Source organism: Balaenoptera acutorostrata, chromosome 4 (genome assembly GCF_949987535.1).
Source record: "Balaenoptera acutorostrata chromosome 4, mBalAcu1.1, whole genome shotgun sequence".
Lineage (NCBI taxonomy): Eukaryota > Metazoa > Chordata > Mammalia > Artiodactyla > Balaenopteridae > Balaenoptera > Balaenoptera acutorostrata.
Window position 1 is genome coordinate 92,211,149 of NC_080067.1, and position 22,780 is coordinate 92,233,928.

Consider the following 22,780-nt stretch of genomic DNA (forward strand, 5'->3'; position numbering starts at 1 on the left):
CAGCGAGCGGGGGCTGCTCTTTGCTGTGGTGCGCAAGCTTCTCACTGTGGTGGCTTCTCTTGTTGCAGAGCACGGGTTCTAGGCGTGCAGGCTTCACTAGTTGTGGCTCACAGGCTTAGTTGCTCTGCAGCATGTGGGATCTTCCTGGACCAGGGATCGAACCCATGTCGCCTTGCATTGGCAGGCAGATTCTTAACCACTGTGCCACCAGGGGAACCTGAGAATTTTTAAAAGGAAAGGCTTCCTAAACGTATAGTACCTAAAAAGGGATACTTGATCATGTGAGAGCCTGAAGATGGTAGAGGTTTCATCATTCACTGCATGCATTTATTTTAATTATTTTTAGCATTGAAAATTCCCCACCATTAGATATAAATGTCTGAGAAAACAGCAGGAACAACAAAACTAATGTTGACAGATAAATCCCAGCCAAAAGCAACTGTGATCTTCATTCCTTTTCAGATGTTTCTTTGACAAGACAAACCCCTTGGGGACAGCTTTGGATAACCTGAGTGTCGTAAGATGATTATACATAATTTGAGACAAGCAACAAAAGTGTCAACATGCTTGTCAGATGGAAAATTAGAATTCTATCATTTACCTCAGTGCATCATTCCTGTACTACAAGCATCAGTTTTAGTTTCGCGGAGGTAGGCAGTGTTAATGTCTTCTTTGTACAAAGAGGGAGCACTCTTGATGACTTTTAATGCCTGTTCACAAGCCTCTATCCATTCTTTCCTCCACTTGAGAAAAATTCCTATGCTAGTCAATGTGACAGCCAATGATCTTCATCCTGGTGATAAGAACATACAAGAACCTCAGTGATGATTCTATTATCCCATTGCAAGTCAGTGATGTGGTCAGGACTAACAGCTAGCTCTTCTCCCCTCCTAACCCACTTTGTACACTCCTCCCAAGCATGTAGTCATGGAATCCTTGAACTAGCCGGGATGTTCAACAGTGCTATTAGCATTGGGTGACAGCCCAGTGGCTAAATGGAAAGGTAACATATTGTAATAGAGAGACTTAGAAGTGGTTTTATAGCATCAGTTGTACACTGAGGGAGGTGAAGTTGTATATGTGTTTGTGTGTAGGAAAGGATGGTGGGTAAGACTTTTCCTGTTTTTGTAGTCCAGTCCTTTCATCTTATTTTTTAAAAATTGAAGGCTGGTGAGGCTGGGTGACTATCTCAACATCACACAATCTGTTAGCATTTGAACAACCATGTTCAATTGAAAATTCTCATTTTTAGCTATTTACATGAACTTTATAAATATTCCAAAAGAATCAGGCTCTGTATTTCCTCATGGTGGATAAGCAAAGTTTAAACTTCTCCCCGCTAATGCTTATTCCATTTATTCTGAAATGACTAGTGGTCTGCATATCAGTATTTTCAGAAAGCCACAATCCAAGTGTATAGCAATTCCCTGAATCTGCCATGAGATTCCTGGACAGTCTGCGTTTGTCCTTCAATTTCCCCAGACTTAAGATACCCCCACCCTGTTCCATTCACTGCTCTGATTATCAAAGAGCTACTCACTCACTAAGGTTCAGCTCAAATACAAACTTTCCATTCAGCCTTGCCCCCATAGTCCCAGTCGAAGTTAATCCTCGGCACACCCAAGCAAGGTCTGCACCTTCTTATAGTGTTATTTCATTCTTCCATCTGTCAAGCTCTCTATTTCCCATTAGAAGGCAACCCCCTTCAAGGGAGGTACCTTGTCTTATTTATTCCTATACTGCCTAATAACTAACATACAAGGTCCCGCTGAGCCTTCCTTTCAGCTCAGTTAAATTTGGAGAAAAAAGAGTGGTAGATAGTAAATTTATTACAGAAAAGTGGTCTTGTTAGTTAAGCTTGCCTCACCAATTAAATGGTAAGCTCTTCGAGGTCAAAAAGGTCTTTGCCTATAACTCTCTTTTTTTTCACAATGCTGGCGCAGAGTTGTAGGCTCCATAAACTGTGATTGACTTATCCAGAAAATGAAAACAGAAGTTAGAAGGCTGAGGTAGCTTATTAACTTTAGGGAGAGGAATGGACTTCTGGAAACAAGGGTTTCACTTGACCTTTCTTCCTCTGGCCTCCTTGTTTTTTTGTTGTAATTCTAACCACATCCAGGTGTTATATTTTTAAACACTTCCTTTTGGTATATTATCTTACTCTTTCTCTTCAATTTTTGATAACCTCATAACTTGACTTTGAGTTTGTTTAATTTTTTTCTGGATTTTTGGAAACGGTTAGGAAGTATTAAAGTGAACTTATCTGAGGTCTCAGAGCAGTTGTAAATATCTAAATATTCAGGGTTTTCTAAAAGTTCTCTGCAGATCTCGTCTCAATCTGATTCTTGAAAACTCAATCAGTTTACAATTATTCTGAGTAGTGGCTGATGAAATATGAGCATAAATTATAGTGAGAGGTTTACTGAGTGATAGGAAATAGCTAAAAATGAGAATATTTACTCTGGCCAGGGTGTAGAAATAAAGTGAAACATTCTGCTAGGTAAAGCGGTATGTGGAATGCAAGACCAAAAGTTGTACCCCAGTTCAACATCTGAATAGCCCTTAACCCTCTGTCTTTAAAAAAGAGTTTTGGCTATAATCTCAGTTATGCTATGTTATTATAATCTATGATAGTATGAATCTATTAAAATCTAATAATTTACAATTATTGAAGGAAATTAATGAAGAGGATGGATTGGATATATGGCTGAGGGAGTGTTCAAAACAGGGAAAGACAGAGCCAAGAAAGAACTATAAGGATGTAGGAAAAGGAACTCAGAGAGAAAACACTCTTAAGACTTAACTCTACTAGAAATAATAAAAAGATATAAATAACTACACAGTGCTTAACTAAAAGGAATCTTGGCCTCTTTTAGTTATTTTGTTTCACCACCTTACAGGGTCAGGCCCATAGTAGAATATTCCATGATTTATATACACTCCTGATGTAACTGATACAAAAAGGTTAAGTGGTTGTCATGAACTGGTGTGATTTCTCATGCTCCTTTTATACATGAGTCTCAAAAGCCACAGTACACTCCAGCAATTGTCAGAGAATGAATATTTTCACATAAATGTACATTCTAAATAATTGAAGTTTGCCCCTTTGGAGGTCAAAACATTTTTTGAAGTAACCATTTCTGATGAAATTCTTTGTAAAACAGATTGAACACTTCTTTGTTTCTAAAAATGGATACTATTAAACATAATTTAAAGTTTTATTGTTGATTCAACCTTATCATCATGAAAAGAGTAATTAGTCTGTATTATATAACATAATTATGCCCTGGGTTAAATAGGAAATGATAATGGAATTGTAAGAATTGTGTATAAAAATGAGATAAATTTTGGATCTTGCAATATTTATTTTGTTTGCTTGGAGAAAATTTCTTTTTTATTTATCTTGATTATCAGTTATACTTCAGATGCTGAGGTTACCAGGTATAAACTTTCATGGTAAGTTAAGGGTAATAGAACTTATTCAATAATATAGAGAATTAAATTTTTTTTCTTAGCTTCAGATTTTATATGCAATCGACAGTTGCAAACAGAAGACTCAGAGAAGACAGTAGAAAAATCTGTTTCCAGGAAAATTCACTCTCCCCACCAAAACAAAGGAAAGCATATTTCCTGTAGGCCAGAAGGCAGAACTTCCAAAAAGGTGGATAACTTCTCTTCTTCCCACTTGGGAAAGCATAAAAATTTCAGGTTATCTCAGAACATCCTCTTTTCAGAAAGTTTTCTTGAGTTGCATGTCTCCTACATAGAAAAAGTCATGGAAAAATTGCAAGGCATAATTAAAGCCTTTGAAAAACAAGTAAAAAAAAAAATCCTAATGCCAACTATCATAGGGAAATAGTTGTCTACAAAAATTCCTCTCTCCTATTTATTGAAATATACCAGAGCTAGTAATGGAAAATGTGATTTTGCTCAAGAAACTACAGCAAAGTAATGGATAATGAATTATAGACTAATGGACTCTAGTATGAGTTTAAATCTTGATTCTCTTAATTATTAGCATATAACTTTAGGCAAGTTCTTTATTACCTCAGTTTCCATATCCATAAAACAGGGTTCATAATAATATATTATTTTTGTTGTGAGGATTAAATGATTAATATATGTAATGTGTTTTGAACAGCCCCTGGAATATAATAAGTAAGTGACAAGAAGTTACTATTATTTGCTACTATTGGAGTAGCTATATGATAATAAAATAAAATAAAGTAAAGTAAAATCTAATTTTATAATAAAAATGGTAAAATTTTGGAAATTGAGGAAATTATTGAACAATTGAAGAAATTATTTAATTTTTTTCAACAAATATTTATTATGTATCTACTATATGTCACTAGCAGACACTCTGCTAGTAAGGATTAATATACTGTAAAATGTTATCTGGGAAAATTATAGAATCATGCTTGAGAAATCTTTGACAGAAATTGTTGAAGTGGCAAATATCTGATCCTTCCAGAACAGAATTGTTTTTAATTTTGTTTTTATCTTCCAGGGGATGAATCATGTGACATACAATTTTAAGAGATATTCCATATATGTTGTGTCATCAGGAGACCCATTTGAACTGGAATGCCCTGTGAAATATTGTTCTAATAGACCTACTGTGACCTGGTGCAAGGCCAAAGGAAACACTGTTTACAACTTGGGGACAGACTTCAGGGCTTCATGGGTTAGGAAGAAAGGAAGAGTATTTCAGATTTTATTCTGCATTTTAATCAAGTGCTTGCTAGTGACAATGGGTCATACCGCTGTTCTGTGAACTCTTCGCCTGGACTCATTGAAAGCCACTCAGTTACCATTAATGTGACAGGTGAGTTCTAGACATCAAGACTATCTAATGTTTTTCTCATCTGTTTCAAGAAAAGGAGGACTCAGATTCTCAAGTGATTATGTTAGACATTGAACTCATGTAAGACATCAAAAGGCTGCCACATCTCACAGTTTGTGGTGTGTGGTCACATACATGTGTTTGTGTTTTGGAGTGAGGCAGAAAAGAGTAGAGAAAAATATAATAAAAGTTATTGTTCTTGCCTTTAGGGGGTATAAAATTTATTTGATAAGCCCAAAATTTGACCACTGAAATATGGAAAAAATTACAAAGTAAATACCAATAGTAGTAGACAGCTTTTTATTTTTTGTCCTTTGAATTTTTTCTTTCATTTATCAGTCCTTGACTTTTATTGATAATAAATCCTTGAATTTATGTTTGTGTTGCTCAATTATACTCTTGTTAATAGTTCACAGTTTGCATAGAGGGCAAACAGCACACAAGTAACCTGACTCCTTGATGAGTTTTGAGAATATTCATAGCTTTAGCTGCCTCCCCAGTCCCTCTCAGAGGCCCTTAATAGGCTCAAACAACAGAGCAAGGACAGGTTGAGTTATGTTGGGCAAAACTATGCTGAACAAAACATGGAAAACAGAGAAAAGTAGAGGAGAGTAAAAAATAGTTGGTTTATGAAAATCCCACAGCTAATATCATACTCAGTGGTGAAAAATTGAAAGCTTTCCCCCTAAGGACAGGAATAAGACAAGGATGTCTGCTTTTGCCACTTCTATTCAACATTGAACTGGAGATTCTAGCCTGAGCAATTAGGCAAGAAAAAGAAATAAAAGGCATCTAGCTTGGAAAGGAAGAAGTGAAACTATCTCTGTTCACAGATGAAATGATTTTAAATATAAAAAATCCTCAAAAACCCACACAAACTACTAGATCCAATAAATGAATTCAACAAAGTTGTATGATCAACACAAAAATCAGTGGTATGCTGTATACTAGCAATGAACAATCTGAAAAGGAAATTAAGAAAACAATTTCACTTGTAATAGTATCAAGAATAAAATACTTAGCAATAAATTTAACATAGGAGGCACAAGACTTGTACTCTGAACAAAATATGGCTGAAAGAAATTAAAGAAGACATAAATAAATGGGAAAATATCCCATTATTATGGATTCTAAGATTTAATATTGTTAAGATTGTAATATTCCCCAGATGATCTACAGATTCAATACAATACCCATAAAAATCAAAACTATATATAATATGTATATAATATATATATTGCATAAATGAAAAAGCTGATCCTAAAATTCATTTAGAATTACAATAAACCCTAAATAGCCAAAAAAACCCCCCAAAAACCTTGAAAAAGAAGAACAAAATCGGAGCACTCCTGTTTCTCTATTTCAAAGCTTACTACAAAACTACAGTAACTAAGAGTGTGGGACTCATGTAAAAATGGATATATACATCAATGGAAGAGAACTAAGAGTCCAGAATAAATCCATACATATTTGGTAAATTGATTTTTAACAAGAGTGCCAAGACCATTCAATGGGAAAAGTATACTTTTTTCAATAAATGATGCTGGGACAATTGGATATCCACATGCAAAAGAATGAATTTGGAACTCTTCCTCACACAATATACAAAAAACAAGTTGAAATAGATCAGATATTTAAATATAAAAACTAAAATAATAAAATCTCTGTTTATATAAAACTATAATGCTATGTTTCCTTAGAAGAATACATAGAAGTACATCTTCATGATCTTGGATTTGTTAATAGTTTTTTGGTACAATTTCAAAAACATAAGCAACAAAAGAATAAATAGATGAATTGTACTTCATAAAAATTAAAAACTTTTGTGCATCAAAAGACACTATCAAGTCAATTGCATTATTATGAACTTTCATCAAATCTTTAACTGTGGTCATTTTTAAGTCTTTTGTCATTTACAGACAGTTCTGGGTGTACTCTGATGCTTTTGCAAAAATGTTCCTATAAAAGGGTTTCATCGTCAAGGAATTCTTGGAAAAGACTCTGACAAGTACAGGTTTCTGGTAACTGACTATACTGCTGAACTGAATGAAGAAGCATTTTCAGAACTCTAATGGAAAACTGATGAATTCATAAAAGTGCTAACAAAAGATCAAGATGAAAAAAAATTAATTATATGGGACTGAGTGAACTGATGAGGATGATTATAATTTTTGTGACTTTCTGTTTGAATAAAAAAAAAAATCCCACAAGGACTCAGAGGCAAAAAATATACAAATCAATTTTCACTGCAAAGTAAAGGAGCTGTTACAGTGGAGGATTACTGGACTGAATGTCAATATTATGACATAGTATGAGTGTGTTTCGTGTTTGGTAATTGCAATCATTGTTGCTTTTGTTGTGGTCATACATTTACAATGCTTGGTGTCAGTTTATTTATCGCTTTTAAAAATAAAATACAGTGTGTGTGTGTGTGGGAAAAAAAGAAAAAAGATGCCCCCCCCCAAAAAAAGACACTGTCAAGAGAGTGAAGAGACAACTCACAGAATGTGAAAAAATATTTGTAAATCATATATCTGAGGAGAGAGCTTCAAGATGGCGGAAGAGTAAGATGCGGAGATCAACTTCCTCCCCACAAATACATCAGAAATATATCTACATGTGGAACAACTCCTACAGAACACCTACTGCACGCTGGCAGAAGACCTCAGACCTCCCAAAAGGCAAGAAACTCCCCACATACCTGAGTAGGGCAAAAGAAAAAAGAAAAAACAGAGACAAAAGAATAGGAATGGGACCGCGCCAGTGGGAGGGAGCTGTGAAGGAGGAAAGGTTTCCACACACTAGGAAGCCCCTTCGCAGGCGGAGACTGCGGGTGGCGGAGGGGGTAAGCTTCGGAGCCACGGAGGAGAGCGCAGCCACAAGGGTGCGGAGGGCAAAGCGGAGAGGTTCCCGCACGGAGGATCAGTGCTGACCAGCACTCACCAGCCCGAGAGGCTTGTCTGCTCCCCCGCTGGGGTGGGCGGGGGCTGGGAGCTGAGGCTTGGGCTTCGGTCGGATCGCAGGGAGAGGACTGGGGTTGGCGGCGTGAACACAGCCTGAAGGGGTTAGTGCACCACAGCTAGCCGGGAGGGAGTCCGGGAAAAAGTCTGGAGCTGCCGAAGAGGTAAGAGGCTTTTTCTTGCCTCTTTGTTTCCTGGTGCGCGAGGAGAGGGGATTCAGAGCGCCGCTTAAAGGATCTCCAGAGACGGGCATGAGCCACGGCTATCAGCGCGCACCCCAGAGACGGGCATGAGACGCTCAGGCTGCTGCTGCAGCCACCAAGAAGCCTGTGTGCGAGCACAGGTCACTCTCCACACCGCCCCTCCCGGGAGCCTGTGCAGCTCGCCACTGCCAGGGTCCCGTGATGCGGGGACAACTTCCCCGGGAGAACGCACGGCGCGCCTCAGGCTGCTGCAACATCATGCCGGCCTCTGCCGCCGCAGGCTTGCCCCGCAGCCATACCCCTCCCTCCCTCCCGGCCTGAGTGAGCCAGAGTCCCCGAAGCAGCTGCTCCTTTAACCCCATCCTATCTGAGCGAAGAACAGACGCCCTCAGGCGACCTACATGCAGAGGTGGGTCCAAATCCAAAGCTGAACCCCGGGAGCTGTGCGAACAAAGAGAAAGGGAAATTTCTCCCAGCAGCCTCAGGAGCAGCGGATTAAATCTCCACAATCGGGCTTCCCTGGTGGCGCAGTGGTTGAGAATCTGCCTGCTAATGCAGGGGACACGGGTTCGAGCCCTGGTCTGGGAAGATCCCACATGCCACGGAGCAGCTGGGCCCGTGAGCCACAGTTACTGAGCCTGCGCGTCTGGAGCCTGTGCCCCGCAACGGGAGGGGCCGCGATAGTGAAAGGCCCGCGCACCGCGATGAAGAGCGGTTCCCGCACCGCGATGAAGAGTGGCCCCCGCTTGCCGCAACTAGAGAAAGCCCTCGCACGAACCGAAGACCCAACACAGCCAAAAATAAAAATAAATAAATAAATAAATAAATAAAGTAGCTATAAAAAAAAAAAAATTAAAAAAAAAAAAAAAAAAAAAAAAATCTCCACAATCAACTTGATGTACCTGCATCTGTGGAATACCTGAATAGACAACGAATCATCCCAAATTGAGGAGGTGGACTTTGGGAGCAAAGATATATATATATTTTTCCCTTTTTCTCCTTTTGTGAGTGTGTATGTGTATGCTTCTGTGTGTGATTTTGTCTGTATAGCTTTGCTTTGTCCTAGGGTTCTGTCTGTCCGTTTTTTTTTTTGTTTGTTTGTTTTGTTTTCTTATTACTTAAAAATTTTTTTTCTTAATAATTATTTTTATTTTAATAACTTTATTTTACTTTACTTTATTTTATTTTATCTTCATCTTTCTTTCTTTCTTTTCCTCCCTTTTATTCTGAGCCATGTGGAGGACAGGCTCTTGGTGCTCCAGCCAGGCGTCAGGGCTGTGCCTCTGAGGTGGGAGAGCCAACTTCAGGACACTGGTCCACAAGAGACCTCCCAGCTCCACATAATATCAAACGGTGAAAATCTCCCAGAGATCTCCATCTCAATGCCAAGACCAAGCTCCACTAAACGACCAGCAAGCTACAGTGCTGGACACCCTATGCCAAACAACTAGCAAGACAGGAACACAACCACACCCATTAGCACAGAGGCTGCCTAAAATCATAACAAGGCCACAGACACCCCAAAACACAACACCAGACATGGACCTGCCCACCAAAAAGAGAAGATCCAGCCTCATCCACTAGAACACAGGTACTAGACCCCTCCACCAGGAAGCCTACACAAACCACTGAACCAACCTCAGCCACTGGGGACAGACACTAAAAACAATGGGAACTACGAACCTGCAGCCTGCGAAAAGGAAACCCCAAACACAGTAAGTTAAGCAACATAGGAGAAAAACACACAGCAGATGAAGGAGCAAGGTAAAAACCCACCAGACCTAACAAATGGAGAGGAAATAGGAAACCTACCTGAAAAAGAATTCAGAATAATGATAGTAAAGATGATCCAAAGTCTTGGAAATAGAATAGAGAAAATACAAGAAACGTTTAACAAGGACCTAGAAGAACTAAAGAGCAAACAAACAATGATGAACAACATAATAAATGAAATTAAAAATTCTCTAGAAGGAATCAATAGGAGAATAACTGAGGCAGAAGAACAGATAAGTGACCTGGAAGATAAAATAGTGGAAATAACTACTGCAGAGCAGAGTAAAGAAAAAAGAATGAAAAGAACTGAGGACAGTCTCAGAGACCTCAGAGACAAAATTACATCACCAACATTAGAATTATAGGGGTCCCAGAAGAAGAAGAGAAAAAGAAAGGGACTGAGAAAATATTTGAAGAGATTATAATTGAAAACTTCCCTAATATGGGAAAGGAAATAGTTAATCAAGTCCAGGAAGCACAGAGAGTCCCATACGGGATAAATCCAAGGAGAAACATGCCAAGACACATATTAATCAAATTATCAAAAATTAATTACAAAGAACAAATATTAAAAGCAGCAAGGGAAAAACAACAAATAACACATAAGGGAATCCCCATAAGGTTAGCAGTTGAACTTTCAGCAGAAACTCTGCAAGCCAGAAGGGAGTGGCGGACATATTTAAAGTGATGAAGGAGAAAAACCTACAACCAAGATTACGCTACCCAGCAAGGGTCTCGTTCAGATTTGACGGAGAAATTAAAACCTTTACAGACAAGCAAAAGCTAAGAGAATTCAGCACTACCAAACCAGCTTTACAACAAATGCTAAAGGAACTTCTCTAGGCAGGAAACACAAGAGAAGGAAAAGACCTACAATAATAAACCCAAAACAATTAAGAAAATGGTAATAGGAACATACATATCAATAATTACGTTAAATGTAAATGGATTAAATGCTCCAACCAAAAGACAAGGATTGGCTGAATGGATACAAAAACAAGACCCGTATATATGCTGTCTACAACAGACCCACTTCAGACCTAGGGACACATACAGACTGAAAGTGAGGGGCTGGAGAAAGATATTCCATGCAGATGGAAATCAAAAGAAAGCTGGAGTAGCAATTCTCATATCAGGCAAAATAGACTTTAAAACAAAGACTATTACAAGAGACAGAAGGACACAACATAATGATCAAGGGATCAATCCAAGAAGAAGATATAACAATTGTAAATATTTAGGCACCCAACATAGGAGCACCTCAATACATAAGGCAAATACTAACAGCTATAAAAGGGGAAATTGACAGTAACACAATCATAGTAGGGGACTTTAACACCCCACTTTCACCAATGGACAGATCATCCAAAATGAAAATAAATAAGGAAACACAAGCTTTAAATGATACATTAAACAAGATGGACTTAACTGATATTTACAGGACATTCCATCCAAAAACAACAGAATACACATTCTTCTCAAGTGCTCATGGAACATTCTCCAGGATAAATCATATCTTGGGTCACAAATCAAGCCTTGGTAAATTTAAGAAAATTGAAACCGTATCAAGTATCTTTTCCAACCACAACGCTATGAGACTAGATATCAATTACAGGAAAAAATCTGTAAGAAATGCAAACACATGGAAGCTAAAGAACACACTACTTAATAACCAAGAGATCACTGAAGAAATCAAAGAGGAAATCAAAAAATACCTAGAAACAAATGACAATGAAAACATGATGACCCAAAACCTGTGGGATGCAGCAAAAGCAGTTCTAAGAGGGAAGTTTATAGCAATACAATCCTACCTTAAGAAACAAGAAACATCTCAAATAAACAACCTAACCTTACACCAAAAGCAATTAGAGAAAGAACAAAAAACCCCCAAAGTTAGCAGAAGGAAAGAAATCATAAAGATCAGATCAAGAATAAATGAAAAAGAAATGAAGGAAATGATAGCAAAGATCAATAAAACTAAAAGCTTGTTCTTTGAGAAGATAAACAAAATTGATAAACCATTAGCCAGGCTCATCAAGAAAAATAGGGAGCAGACTCAAGTCAACAGAGTTAGAAATGAAAAGGGAGAAGTACCAACTGCCACTTCAGAAATACAAAGGATCATGAGAGATGTCATGTTACTTCAAGCAACTATATGCCAAAAAAATGGACAACCTGGAAGAAATGGACAAATTCTTAGAAATGCACAACCTTCCGAGACTGAACCAGGAAGAAATAGAAAATATGAACAGACCAATCACAAGCACTGAAATTGAGACTGTGATTAAAAATCTTCCAACAAACGAAAGCCCAGGGCCAGATGGCTTCACAGGCTAATTCTATCAAACATTTAGAGAAGAGCTAACACCTATCCTTCTCAAACTCTTCCAAAATATAGCAGAGGGAGGAACACTCCCAAACTCATTCTATGAGGCCACCATCACTCTGATACCAAAACCAGACAAAGATATCACAAAGAAAGAAAACTACAGGCCAATATCACTGATGAACATAGATGCAAAAATCCTCAAAAAATACTAGCCAACAGAATCTAACAGCACATTAAAAGGATCATACACTATGATCAAGTGGGGTTTATCCCAGGAATGCAAGGATTCTTCAATATATGCAAATCAATCAACGTGATACACCATATTAACAAATTGAAGGAGAAAAACCATATGATCATCTCAATAGATGCAGAGAAAGCTTTCAACAAAATTCAACACCCATTTATGATAAAAACCCTAGAGAAAGTAGGCATAGAGGGAAGTTTCATCAACATAATAAAGGCCATATATGACAAACCCACTGCCAACATTGTCCTCAATGGTGAAAAACTGAAACCATTTCCACTAAGATCAGGAACAAGACAAGGTTGCCCACTCTCACCACTATTATTCAACATAGTTTTGGAAGTGTTAGCCACAGCAATCAGAGAAGAAAAAGAAATAAAAGGAATCCAAATTGACAAAGAAGAAATAAAGCTGTCACTATTTGCAGATGACATCATATTATACATAGAGAATCCTAAACATGCTAACAGAAAACTACTAGAGCTAATCAATGAATTTGGTAAAATAGCAGGATACAAAATTAGTGCACAGAAATCTCTTGCATTTCTATACACTAATGATGAAAAATCTGAAAGTGAAATTAAGAAAACACTCGCATTTACCATTGCAACCAAAAGAATAAAATATCTAGGAATAAACCTACCTAAGGAGACAAAAGACCTGTATGCAGAAAATTATAAGACACTGATGAAAGAAATGAAAGATGATACAAATAGATGGAGAGATATACCATGTTCTTGGATTGGAAGAATCAACATTGTGAAAATAACTATACTACCCAAAGCAATCTACAGATTCAATGCAATCCCTATCAAACTACCACTGGCATTTTTCACAGAACTAGAACAAAAAATTTCACAATTTGTATGGAAACACAAAAGACCCCGAATAGCCAAAGCAATCTTGAGAAAGAAAACCGGAGCTGGAGGAATCAGACTCCCTGACTTCAGACTATACTACAAAGCTACAGTAATCAAGACAGTATGGTACTGGCACTGAAACAGAAATATAGATCAGTGGAACAGGATAGAATGCCCAGAGATAAACCCACGTACATATGGTCACTTTATCTTTGATAAAGGATGCAAGAATATACAGTGCAGAAAAGACAGCGTCTTCAATAAGTGGTGTTGGGAAAAATGGACAGCTACATGTAAAAGAATGAAATGAGAACACTCCCTAACTCCATGCACAAAAATAAACTCTAAATGGATTAAAGACCTAAATGTAAGGCCAGACACCATCAAACTCTTAGAGGAAAATATAGTCAGAAGACTCTATGACATAAATCACAGCAAGATCCTTTTCACCCACCTCCTAGAGAAATGGAAATAAAAACAAAAATAAACAAATGGTACCTAATGAAACTTAAAATCTTTTGCACAGCCAAGGAAATCATATACAAGACTAAAAGACAACCCTCAGAATGGGAGAAAATATTTGCAAATGAAGCAACTGACAAAGGATTAATCTCCAAAATTTTCAAGTAGCTCATGCAGCTCAACATTAAAAAACAAACAACCCAATCCAAAAATGGGCAGAAGACCTAAATAGACATTTCTGCAAAGAAGATATACAGATTGCCAACAGACACATGAAAGAATGCTCAACATCATTAATCATTAGAGAAATGCAAATCAAAACTACAATGTGATATCATCTCACACCGGTCAGAATGGCCATCATCAAAAAATCTAGAAACAATAAATGCTGGAGAGGGTGTGGAGAAAAGGGAACTCTCTTGCACTGTTGGTGGGAATGTAAATTGATACAGCCACTATGGAGAACAGTATGGACGTTCCTTAAAAAACTAAAAATAGAACTACCATACGACCCAGCAATCCCACTACTGGGCATATACCCTGAGAAAACCATAATTCAAAAAGAGTCATGTACCAAAATGTTCATTGCAGCTCTATTTATAATAGCCAAGACATGGAAGCAACCGAAGTGTCCATCAACAGATGAATGGATAAAGTAGATGTCGCACATATATACAATGGAATATTACTCAGCCATAAAAAGGAATGAAACTGAGTTATTTGTAGTGAGGTGGATGGGCCTAGAGGCTGTCATACAGAGTGAAGTAAGTCAGAAAGAGAAAAACAAATGCAGTATGCTAACACATATATATGGAATCTAAAAAAAAAAAAAAAAAGGTCATGAAGAACCTAGGGGCAAGATGGGAATAAAGATGCAGACCTACTAGAGAATAGACTTGAGGATACGGGGAGGGGGAAGGGTAGGCTGGGACAAAGTGAGAGAGTGGCATGGACATATATACACTACCAAACGTAAAATAGATAGCTAGTGGGAAGCAGCTGCCTAGCACAGGGAGATCAGCTTGGTGCTTTGTGACCACCTAGAGGGGTGGGATAGGGAGGTGGGAGGGAGGGAGATGCAAGAGGGAAGAGATGTGGGGACATATGTATATGTATAACTGATTCACTTTGTTATAAAGCAGAAACTAACACACCATTGTAAAGGAATTATACTCCAATAAAGTTGTTAAAAAAAAATCATATATCTGATGAGGGACTAGTACCCAGAATATAAAGAATTCTTGCAGCTCAAAAACAAACAGACAAGCAACCCAATTAAAAAATGGGCAGGGGCTTCCCTGGTGGCGCAGTGGTTGAGAGTCTGCCTGCTAATGCAGGGGACGCGGGTTCGAGCCCTGGTCTGGGAGGATCCCATGTGCTGCGGAGCGACTAGGCCCGTGAGCCACAACTGCTGGGCCTGCGCGTCTGGAGCCTGTGCTTCACAACAAGAGAGGCCGCGATAGTGAGGGGTCTGCGCACCGCGATGAGGAGTGGCCCCCGCTTGCCGCAACTGGGGGAAGCCCTCGCACAGAAACGAAGACCCAACACAGCCAAATAAATAAATAAATAAATTTAAAAAAAAAAAAAGGGCAAATAGTTGAATAGACATTTCTTCAAAAAAGATATATAAATGGTTAATAAACATAGGAAATAATGCTCAATGTAATTAGTTAGTATGGGGATGCAAATTAAAACCACAATAAAATACCACTTCACACCCACAGGGGAAACCAGAATTTCTTTTTTAATGGAAAATAGCAAGTATTGGCAAGAATATGGACAACTGAAATCCTTATACATTGCTGATGGGAATGCAAACTAATGCAGCAGCTTTGGAAAACAGTCTGGCAGTTCTTCAAAAGGTTAAGCATAGTTGCCATAAGCCCCAGCAATTCCATTGCTAGGAAAATACCCAAGTGAAATGAAAATACATATCCACAAAAGAAGTGTACATAAATGTTTATAGCAGCACTATCCACAACAGCCTAAAAGTAGAAACAACCCAAATGTCCTTTAACTGATAAATAGATAAAGGAAATGTGGTATATCCATACAATGGAATATTATTCATCCATAAAAAGGAATAAAATGCTAGTATAGGGTATAACATAGATGAACGTCAAAAACAATATCCTAAGTAAAAGATGCCAGACAGAAAAGATCACATATTGTATGATTCTCTTTATATGAAATACCTAGAATAGAAACATCCATAGAGACAGAAAGTGTTTGATGGTTGCCAGGGGCTGAGAGAAAGGGAGAATGGGGAGTGACTACTTAACGGGTATTGGGTTTTCCTTTTGGGGTGATGAAAATATTCTGAAACTAGATAGTGGTGATGGTTGCACTTTTTAAATTGAGATATAGTTGATTTGCAACATTATGTTCTTATCAAATGTTCAACAGAGTGATTCAAAATTGTAATAGATTATACAGCATTTATAATTATTTTAAATATTGGTTATATTCTCTGTGCTGTACAATATATCCTTGTAGCTTATTTATTTTATACATAGCAGTTTGTACCTCTTAATTCCCTCCCCGATTTTGCCCCTCCTTCCTTCACTCTTCCCATTGTTAACCACCAGTTTGTTCTCTATTATCTATGAGTCTGTTTCTGTTTTGTTATATTCATTTGTTTATTTTTAGATTACACATATAGGTGATAACATACAGTATTTGTCTTTCTCTGTATGACTTATTTCACTAAGCATAATATCCTCCAAGTCTAGCTATATTGTTGCAAATGGCAGAATTTCATTCTCTTTATAACTGAATAGTGTTCCATTGTATACCACATCTTCTTTATCCATTCATCTGGTGATGAACACTTAGGTTGTGTCTATATCTAGGCTACTGTAAATAATGTGGCTATGAACTTTGGGATGCATGTATCTTTTCAAATTAGTGTTTTTATTTTCTTCAGATATATACGTGGAGGCAGAATTGCTGGGTCATATGGTAATTCTATTTTTAGATTTTTCAGGAACCTCCATACTGGTTTCCACAGTAGCTGCACAAATTTACATTCCCACCAACAGTGTACAAGGGTTCTCTTTTCTTCACATCCTCACCAACGTTTGTTATTTGTGGTCTCTTTGATGATAGCCATTCTGACAGGTGTGAGGTGATAACTCACTGTGGTTTTGATTTGCATTTCACTGATAATTAGTAATGTTGAGCCTCTTTTCATGTGCCTGTTGGCCATCTCTATGACTTCTTTGGAAAAATGTCCATTCAGATCTTCTGCTCATTTTTAAATTGGGTTGTTTGTTTTTTTGATGTTGAACTGTATGAGCTGTTTATATATTTTGGATATTAACCCCTTTTCTGTCATATAATTGCAAATATTTCTCCCATTCATTAGGTTGTCTTTTTGTTTTGTCAATGGTTTTCTTTGCTGTGCAAAACTTTGAAGTTTAATTAGCTCCCATTTATTTTTGCTTCTGTTTCCTTTGACTTAGGAGACAGATCAAGAATAAAATTGCTATAATTTACATCAAAGAGTGTTCTGCCCATGTTTTCTTCTAGAGTTTTATGGGTTTGGGCCTCACATTTAGGTCTTTAATCTATTTTGAGTTTATTTTTGTATATGGTGTTACAGAATATTCTAATTTCATTCTTTTACATGTAACTGTCCAGTTTTCCCAGCATCACTTATTGAAGAGGCTATCTTTTCCCCACTGTATAGTTTTTTGCCTCCTTTGTCATAGGTTAATTGACCATAAGTGAATGCATTTATTTCTATTCCATTGATCTATGTGTCTGTTTTTGTGCCACCACCATACTGTTTTGATTACTATAGCTTTGTGGTGTAGTCTGAAGTCAGGGAGCATGATTCCTCCAGCTCTGGTCTTCTCTCTCAAGATTGTTTTGGCTATTCAGGGTCTTTTGTGTTTCCATACGAATTTTAAAATTATTTGTTCTAGTTCTGTGAAAAATGCCATTGGTATTTTGATAGGGATTGCATTGAATAGTATGGTATGTATGGTCATTTTAGCAATATTAATCCTTCCAATCCAAGAATATGATATATCTTTCCATCTGTTTATGTCATCTTCAATTTCTTTAATCAGTGTCATAATTTTCTGAGCACAGGTCTTTTTTTTTTTGAGCACAGGTCTTTTACCACCTTAGGTAGGTTTATTCCTAGGCATTTTACTCTTTTTGATGAGATTGTAAATGGGATTTTTCCTTAATTTCTCTTTCTGATAGTTTGTTGTTAGTGTATAGAAATGCAACAGATTTCTGTATATTAATTTTGTGTCCTGCAACTTTCCCAAATTCATTGGTAAGCTCTAGCAGTTTTTTGGGGGTGTCTTTAGTATTTTCTATGTATAGTATCATATCATCTGCAAACAGCGACAGTTTTACTTCTTTCCAATTTGATTCCTTTTATTTCTTTTTCTTGTCTGATTTCTGTGGCTAGGACTTCCAATACTATGTTGAATAAAAATGAAGAGAGTGGGTATCCTTGTCTTTTTCCTGACCTTAGAAGAAATGCTTTCAGCTTTTCACCATTAAATATGTTGTTAGCTGTGGACTTCTTATATGTGGCCTTTATGATGCTGAGGTATGTTCCCTCCATACCTACTTTGTAGAGCATTTCTATTAGAAATGGATGTTGAATTTTGTCAAAAGCTTTTTCTGAATCTGTTGAGATGATCACATGGTTTTTATTCTTCAATTTGTTAATGTGGTGTATCATGCTGACTGATTTGCTGATATTGAACCATCCTTGCATCCATGGGAAAAATACCACTGGATCATGGTGTATGATCCTTTTAATGTATTGTTGGATTTGGTTTGCTAATATATTCGTGAAGATTTTTCCATCTATGTTTATCATTGATATTGGCCATAATTTTCCCTTTTTTTCTGATATCTTTGTCTGTTTTTATAACAGGATCATACACCATGATTTTTGCATCTATGTTCATTAGGAAAATTGCCCTAAAATATTCTTTTCTTGTAGTATTCTTGTCTGGTTTTGATATCAGGATATTACTGGCCTTGTAAAACGAGTCCAGAAGCTTTCCTTCTTCTGCAATTTTTTGGAATAATTTGGGAAGGTTAAGTGTTAACTCAAGTCAGAGATGAAATTGGGATCTGCAATCTGTCTCCCTTGGGGAGGAGGGGGCCTAACTTCAGAGGGAAGGGAGGCAGTATTCCCTCCTAAACCCAGTGCCTCTAGGGAATGACTGGAACAAAGAGTGTGAAGGATGAATTAGTGAGGGGGAAGTCTAAGAGCAGTGTAGGAGACATGAAGTGCCTTTTAACTTCTCTCTGAAGCTTTCTACTCTTCTAATTTTCTACTCTCCCACCTTCTTATCACCCCCTTTCTTATCACATTGATGATTAATGCTTCTGAGCCTATTAGGAATTCATCAGGACTTTGCTTTGATCTTCTACTCTTGTCTGTCAACAGCCTTCCACTCTGTGATTGGTTCCCTCCTGGAGCTTCATGATCATCTCAGACGTTCACTATCTTCCTTCTAAAATTCCAATTAGTTTTATGAACTCCTTGTCTTTAAAGTTTTCCCACTTTTGGTTCATTTCAGCCAAAAATCTTCCTAATATACTTAATTTGCCTAATAAACTTATTTCATAAAGCCACTCTTTTATTGAGTCCCGTGAAGAACATTCCCAGTGCTTACACTATTGGACTCACACCAATCTGCCTCCACCTATCAAAATTCTACCTCTTCTGTCAAGCCCAGCTCATTTCCTAATTCTTTATGAAGCCTTCTATGTTTACACTAGAGGAAGTCATTTCTATTTTCTAGTAATTTTATGCCATTTAAGGTTTTTGCCTCTCATTTATCACAGATTTCTTTGTACTGTAGAAATGTGGGGAAATGTATTTTATTTCATGAAGAGTTATGATATACTGGCAAGGAGGAACTGTGTCATATTTCTTTGGATCATCCTTGCTTCCTTCACAATAGTCAAATGAATTACTTAGAAATCATCTTTTAATTGGGTGTGGATTTTCCTTTCGTGGAGTGATGAAAACAAACATAACGGGAAGAGTGTCAAAGAAAAATTATTTTCTTTATGTACCAGGGAGTACTCAATGAACTGAGTATGAGGTGAGGAGAAAAATATACTCTGAGGACTTCCCTGGTGGCACAGTGGTTAAGAATCCACCTGCCAATGCAGGGGACATGGGTTCGAGCCCTGGACCGGGAAGATCCCACATGCCACAGAGCAACTAAGCCCGTGTGCCACAACTACTGAGCCTGTGCTCTAGAGCCTACAAGCCACAACTACTGAGCCCATGAGCCACAACTACTGAAGCCTGCATGCCTAGAGCCTGTGTTCCGCAACAAGAGAAGCCACCGCAATGAGAAGCCCGTGCACTGCAATGAAGAGTAGCCCCTGCTTGCCACAAATAGAGAAAGCCCACGCACAGCCATGAAGACCCAATGCAACCAAAAATAAATAAATAAATAAATTTATTTATTTAAAAAAATATATACTCTGAAATTATATTTCAGGACCATGCTTTTAGTAAATAAATTTTGGAGGTATGATAGAAAATCTTTCATTTTTTCCCCTTGAAATATCTTTCTTAGGAGGTACTGGGAATTTTCCTGTTTTTATATCTGACTCTGTTTTGCTTTTTATATTCAAGTTAAGAATTGGTCCATGTGTAAACATGGTTGTGACAGAGTGGGGGTTTGGATGCTGTTGGGGAAGCAATTATCTCTGAGAAGGAAGAAAAGCACTTTGCAGAGCAAAGTCCCGGAGGGAAAGTCAATAGAACAGCCACTGAAACACACACTGGCCTGCAACTCTGTCCTCCCCAATCTTCCTTTGGTCAATTCCTGATTAGGAGCTTCACAAAGCCATCTTAGCAGGAAAGTGGGGGTGTATGAGTGAGCAGGGTGAGAAGCACAATCTTTATTTATTTATTTATTTTTTTACTTTTAAGAAAAATTTATTTTATTCATGTATAGTTGTGTTAGTTTCAGGTATACAGCAAGGTGATTCAGTTATACCTATATATACATTATTTTTTTCATATTCTTTTCCATTATGGTATATCACAAGATATTGAATATAGTTCCCTGTGCTATACAGTAAGACCTTGTTGTTTATCCATTCTTTTTTTTTTGAATTTTTGAATTTTATTTTATTTATTTTTTTATACAGCAGGTTCTTATTAGTCATCAACTTTATACACATCAGTGTATACATGTCAATCCCAATCGCCCAATTCGTCACACCACCACCCCCACCCCCCACCGCTTTCCCCCCTTGGTGTCCATACGTTTGTTCTCTACACCTGTGTCTCAATTTCTGCCCTGCAAACAGGTTCATCTGTACCATTTTTCTAGGTTCCACATATATGCATTAATATACGATATTTGTTTTTCTCTCTGACTTACTTCACTCTGTATGACAGTCTCTAGATCCATCCATGTCTCATCAAGTGACCCAATTTCGTTCTTTTTTATGGCTGATTAATATTCCATTGCATATATGTACCACATCTTCTTTATCCATTTGTCTGTCAATGGGCATTTAGGTTGCTTCCATGACCTGGCTACTGTAAATAGTGCTGCAATGAACATTGGGGTGTATGTGTCTTTTTGAATTATGGTTTTCTCTGGGTATATGCCCAGTAGTGGGATTGCTGTGTCATATGATAATTCTATTTTTAGTTTTATAAGGAACCTCCGAACTGTTCTCCATAGTGGCTGTATCAATTTACATTCCCACCAACAATGCAAGAGAGTTCCCTTTTCTCCACACCCTCTCCAGCATTTGTTGTTTGTAGATTTTCTGATGATGTCCATTCTAACTGGTGTGAGGTGATACCTCATTGTAGTTTTGATTTGCATCTCTCTAATAATTAGTGATGTTGAGCAGCTTTTCATGGAGAAGCACAATCTTTATTTCACAAACAGTTCCCACCATGTCATCAAAAGTCTTCTTTCCTCGTGGCCTTCTATACTCACTTGGGACACCTGATGAATGTTCATCTTGTTATTCAAGTGCCAAAGGGTGTCATATAGGCTGAATTGTGTCCTTATACTTAAGGAGTGGGAAAGAGGGAGTCAAAGCAGAGAGAGGAAGATTGTGTTGTATTTATACAGTCTTTGTTTGAGATTCAAAATAAACCCAGGGATTTACTTTGTGTCCATGATCTTGATGTGATGATCTACAAATTTTGCAAACTGCTTTTGAGCTGGATTATTGGATTATCTGTTAGTATGTAAATGCAGGAGTCTTCTCAGAGACTAGCTCTGATTTTGGACACACCTGAGTATAACCCTCATTGTTTTCACAATCAATTTCAATTCTTTATCTTGTCTTTCTATTTCAAAATTGACTCAAAATAATTCAGAACATCCTCTTATAAGTAAGTATCAAACTTGCCAAATAAAATTAAGGAAACTAGATTGTTAAGTGGTTGGAAAGTATTACAAGTTGCATCGTCTTAATTGAGTGGATTTGTCTGTATTAGGTTATCTGTTGTCGGAATCTTAGTCCCTATTCCTATCCATTCCCCTCCCCCAGACAGCCGAGTTTGTCACTCTTGGTAATGATTTGGCTGCTTGCCCAACCTAAACAATAGCTGCCGCATGAACAATACAGCAATTGTTACCGCTCAATTACCAAACCATTTCATGCCCAGATCCAGTAGCCCGTGACCACATTTACCCCAAAACCAAGTATATGGGGAAGGAATATGTAACTATGTTAATATATCTAGAAATAAAGCTTTCCTACATAAAAAATGTTAACACAAGTACAAAATCGAAAGATATGCGATGAATTCTGATATTTTCTATTTTGTTATGTTTCATTTTTTGAAGTTATTTTTTATCTGTTAAATTGTTCCACGACCCACTAGTAAGTTGCAACCTATCGTGAACAAAAAGGGCCTTAATACACATTAACACTGATCAATAGTAATGGGAACCAGCTGTATGCCCAGAGAAGCATATCTGGAGATACCAAAGGTATCTGAAGATAATAAAAGTATTTGGAGATATTAGGGTTATGAGACAACAAAAAGGCACTGTGTTAAATGAACTTCAATTTAGTTTCAGAAGCATGTTGGCTTGAGTCTCAACTGTCATTTACT

At 37.5% G+C, this 22,780-nt stretch overlaps 1 protein-coding gene across 1 annotated transcript in view; it reads left to right on the plus strand.

Annotated features, from left to right (window-relative positions):
• BTLA (B and T lymphocyte associated) overlaps positions 1-22,780 on the plus strand; it is a 56,074-nt gene that overhangs the window by 11,355 nt on the left and 21,939 nt on the right. Inside the window, 3 exon segments of the mRNA XM_057544935.1 lie at positions 4,511-4,532; positions 4,534-4,687; positions 4,690-4,828. Coding sequence (XP_057400918.1) covers positions 4,511-4,532; positions 4,534-4,687; positions 4,690-4,828 — 315 coding nt within the window.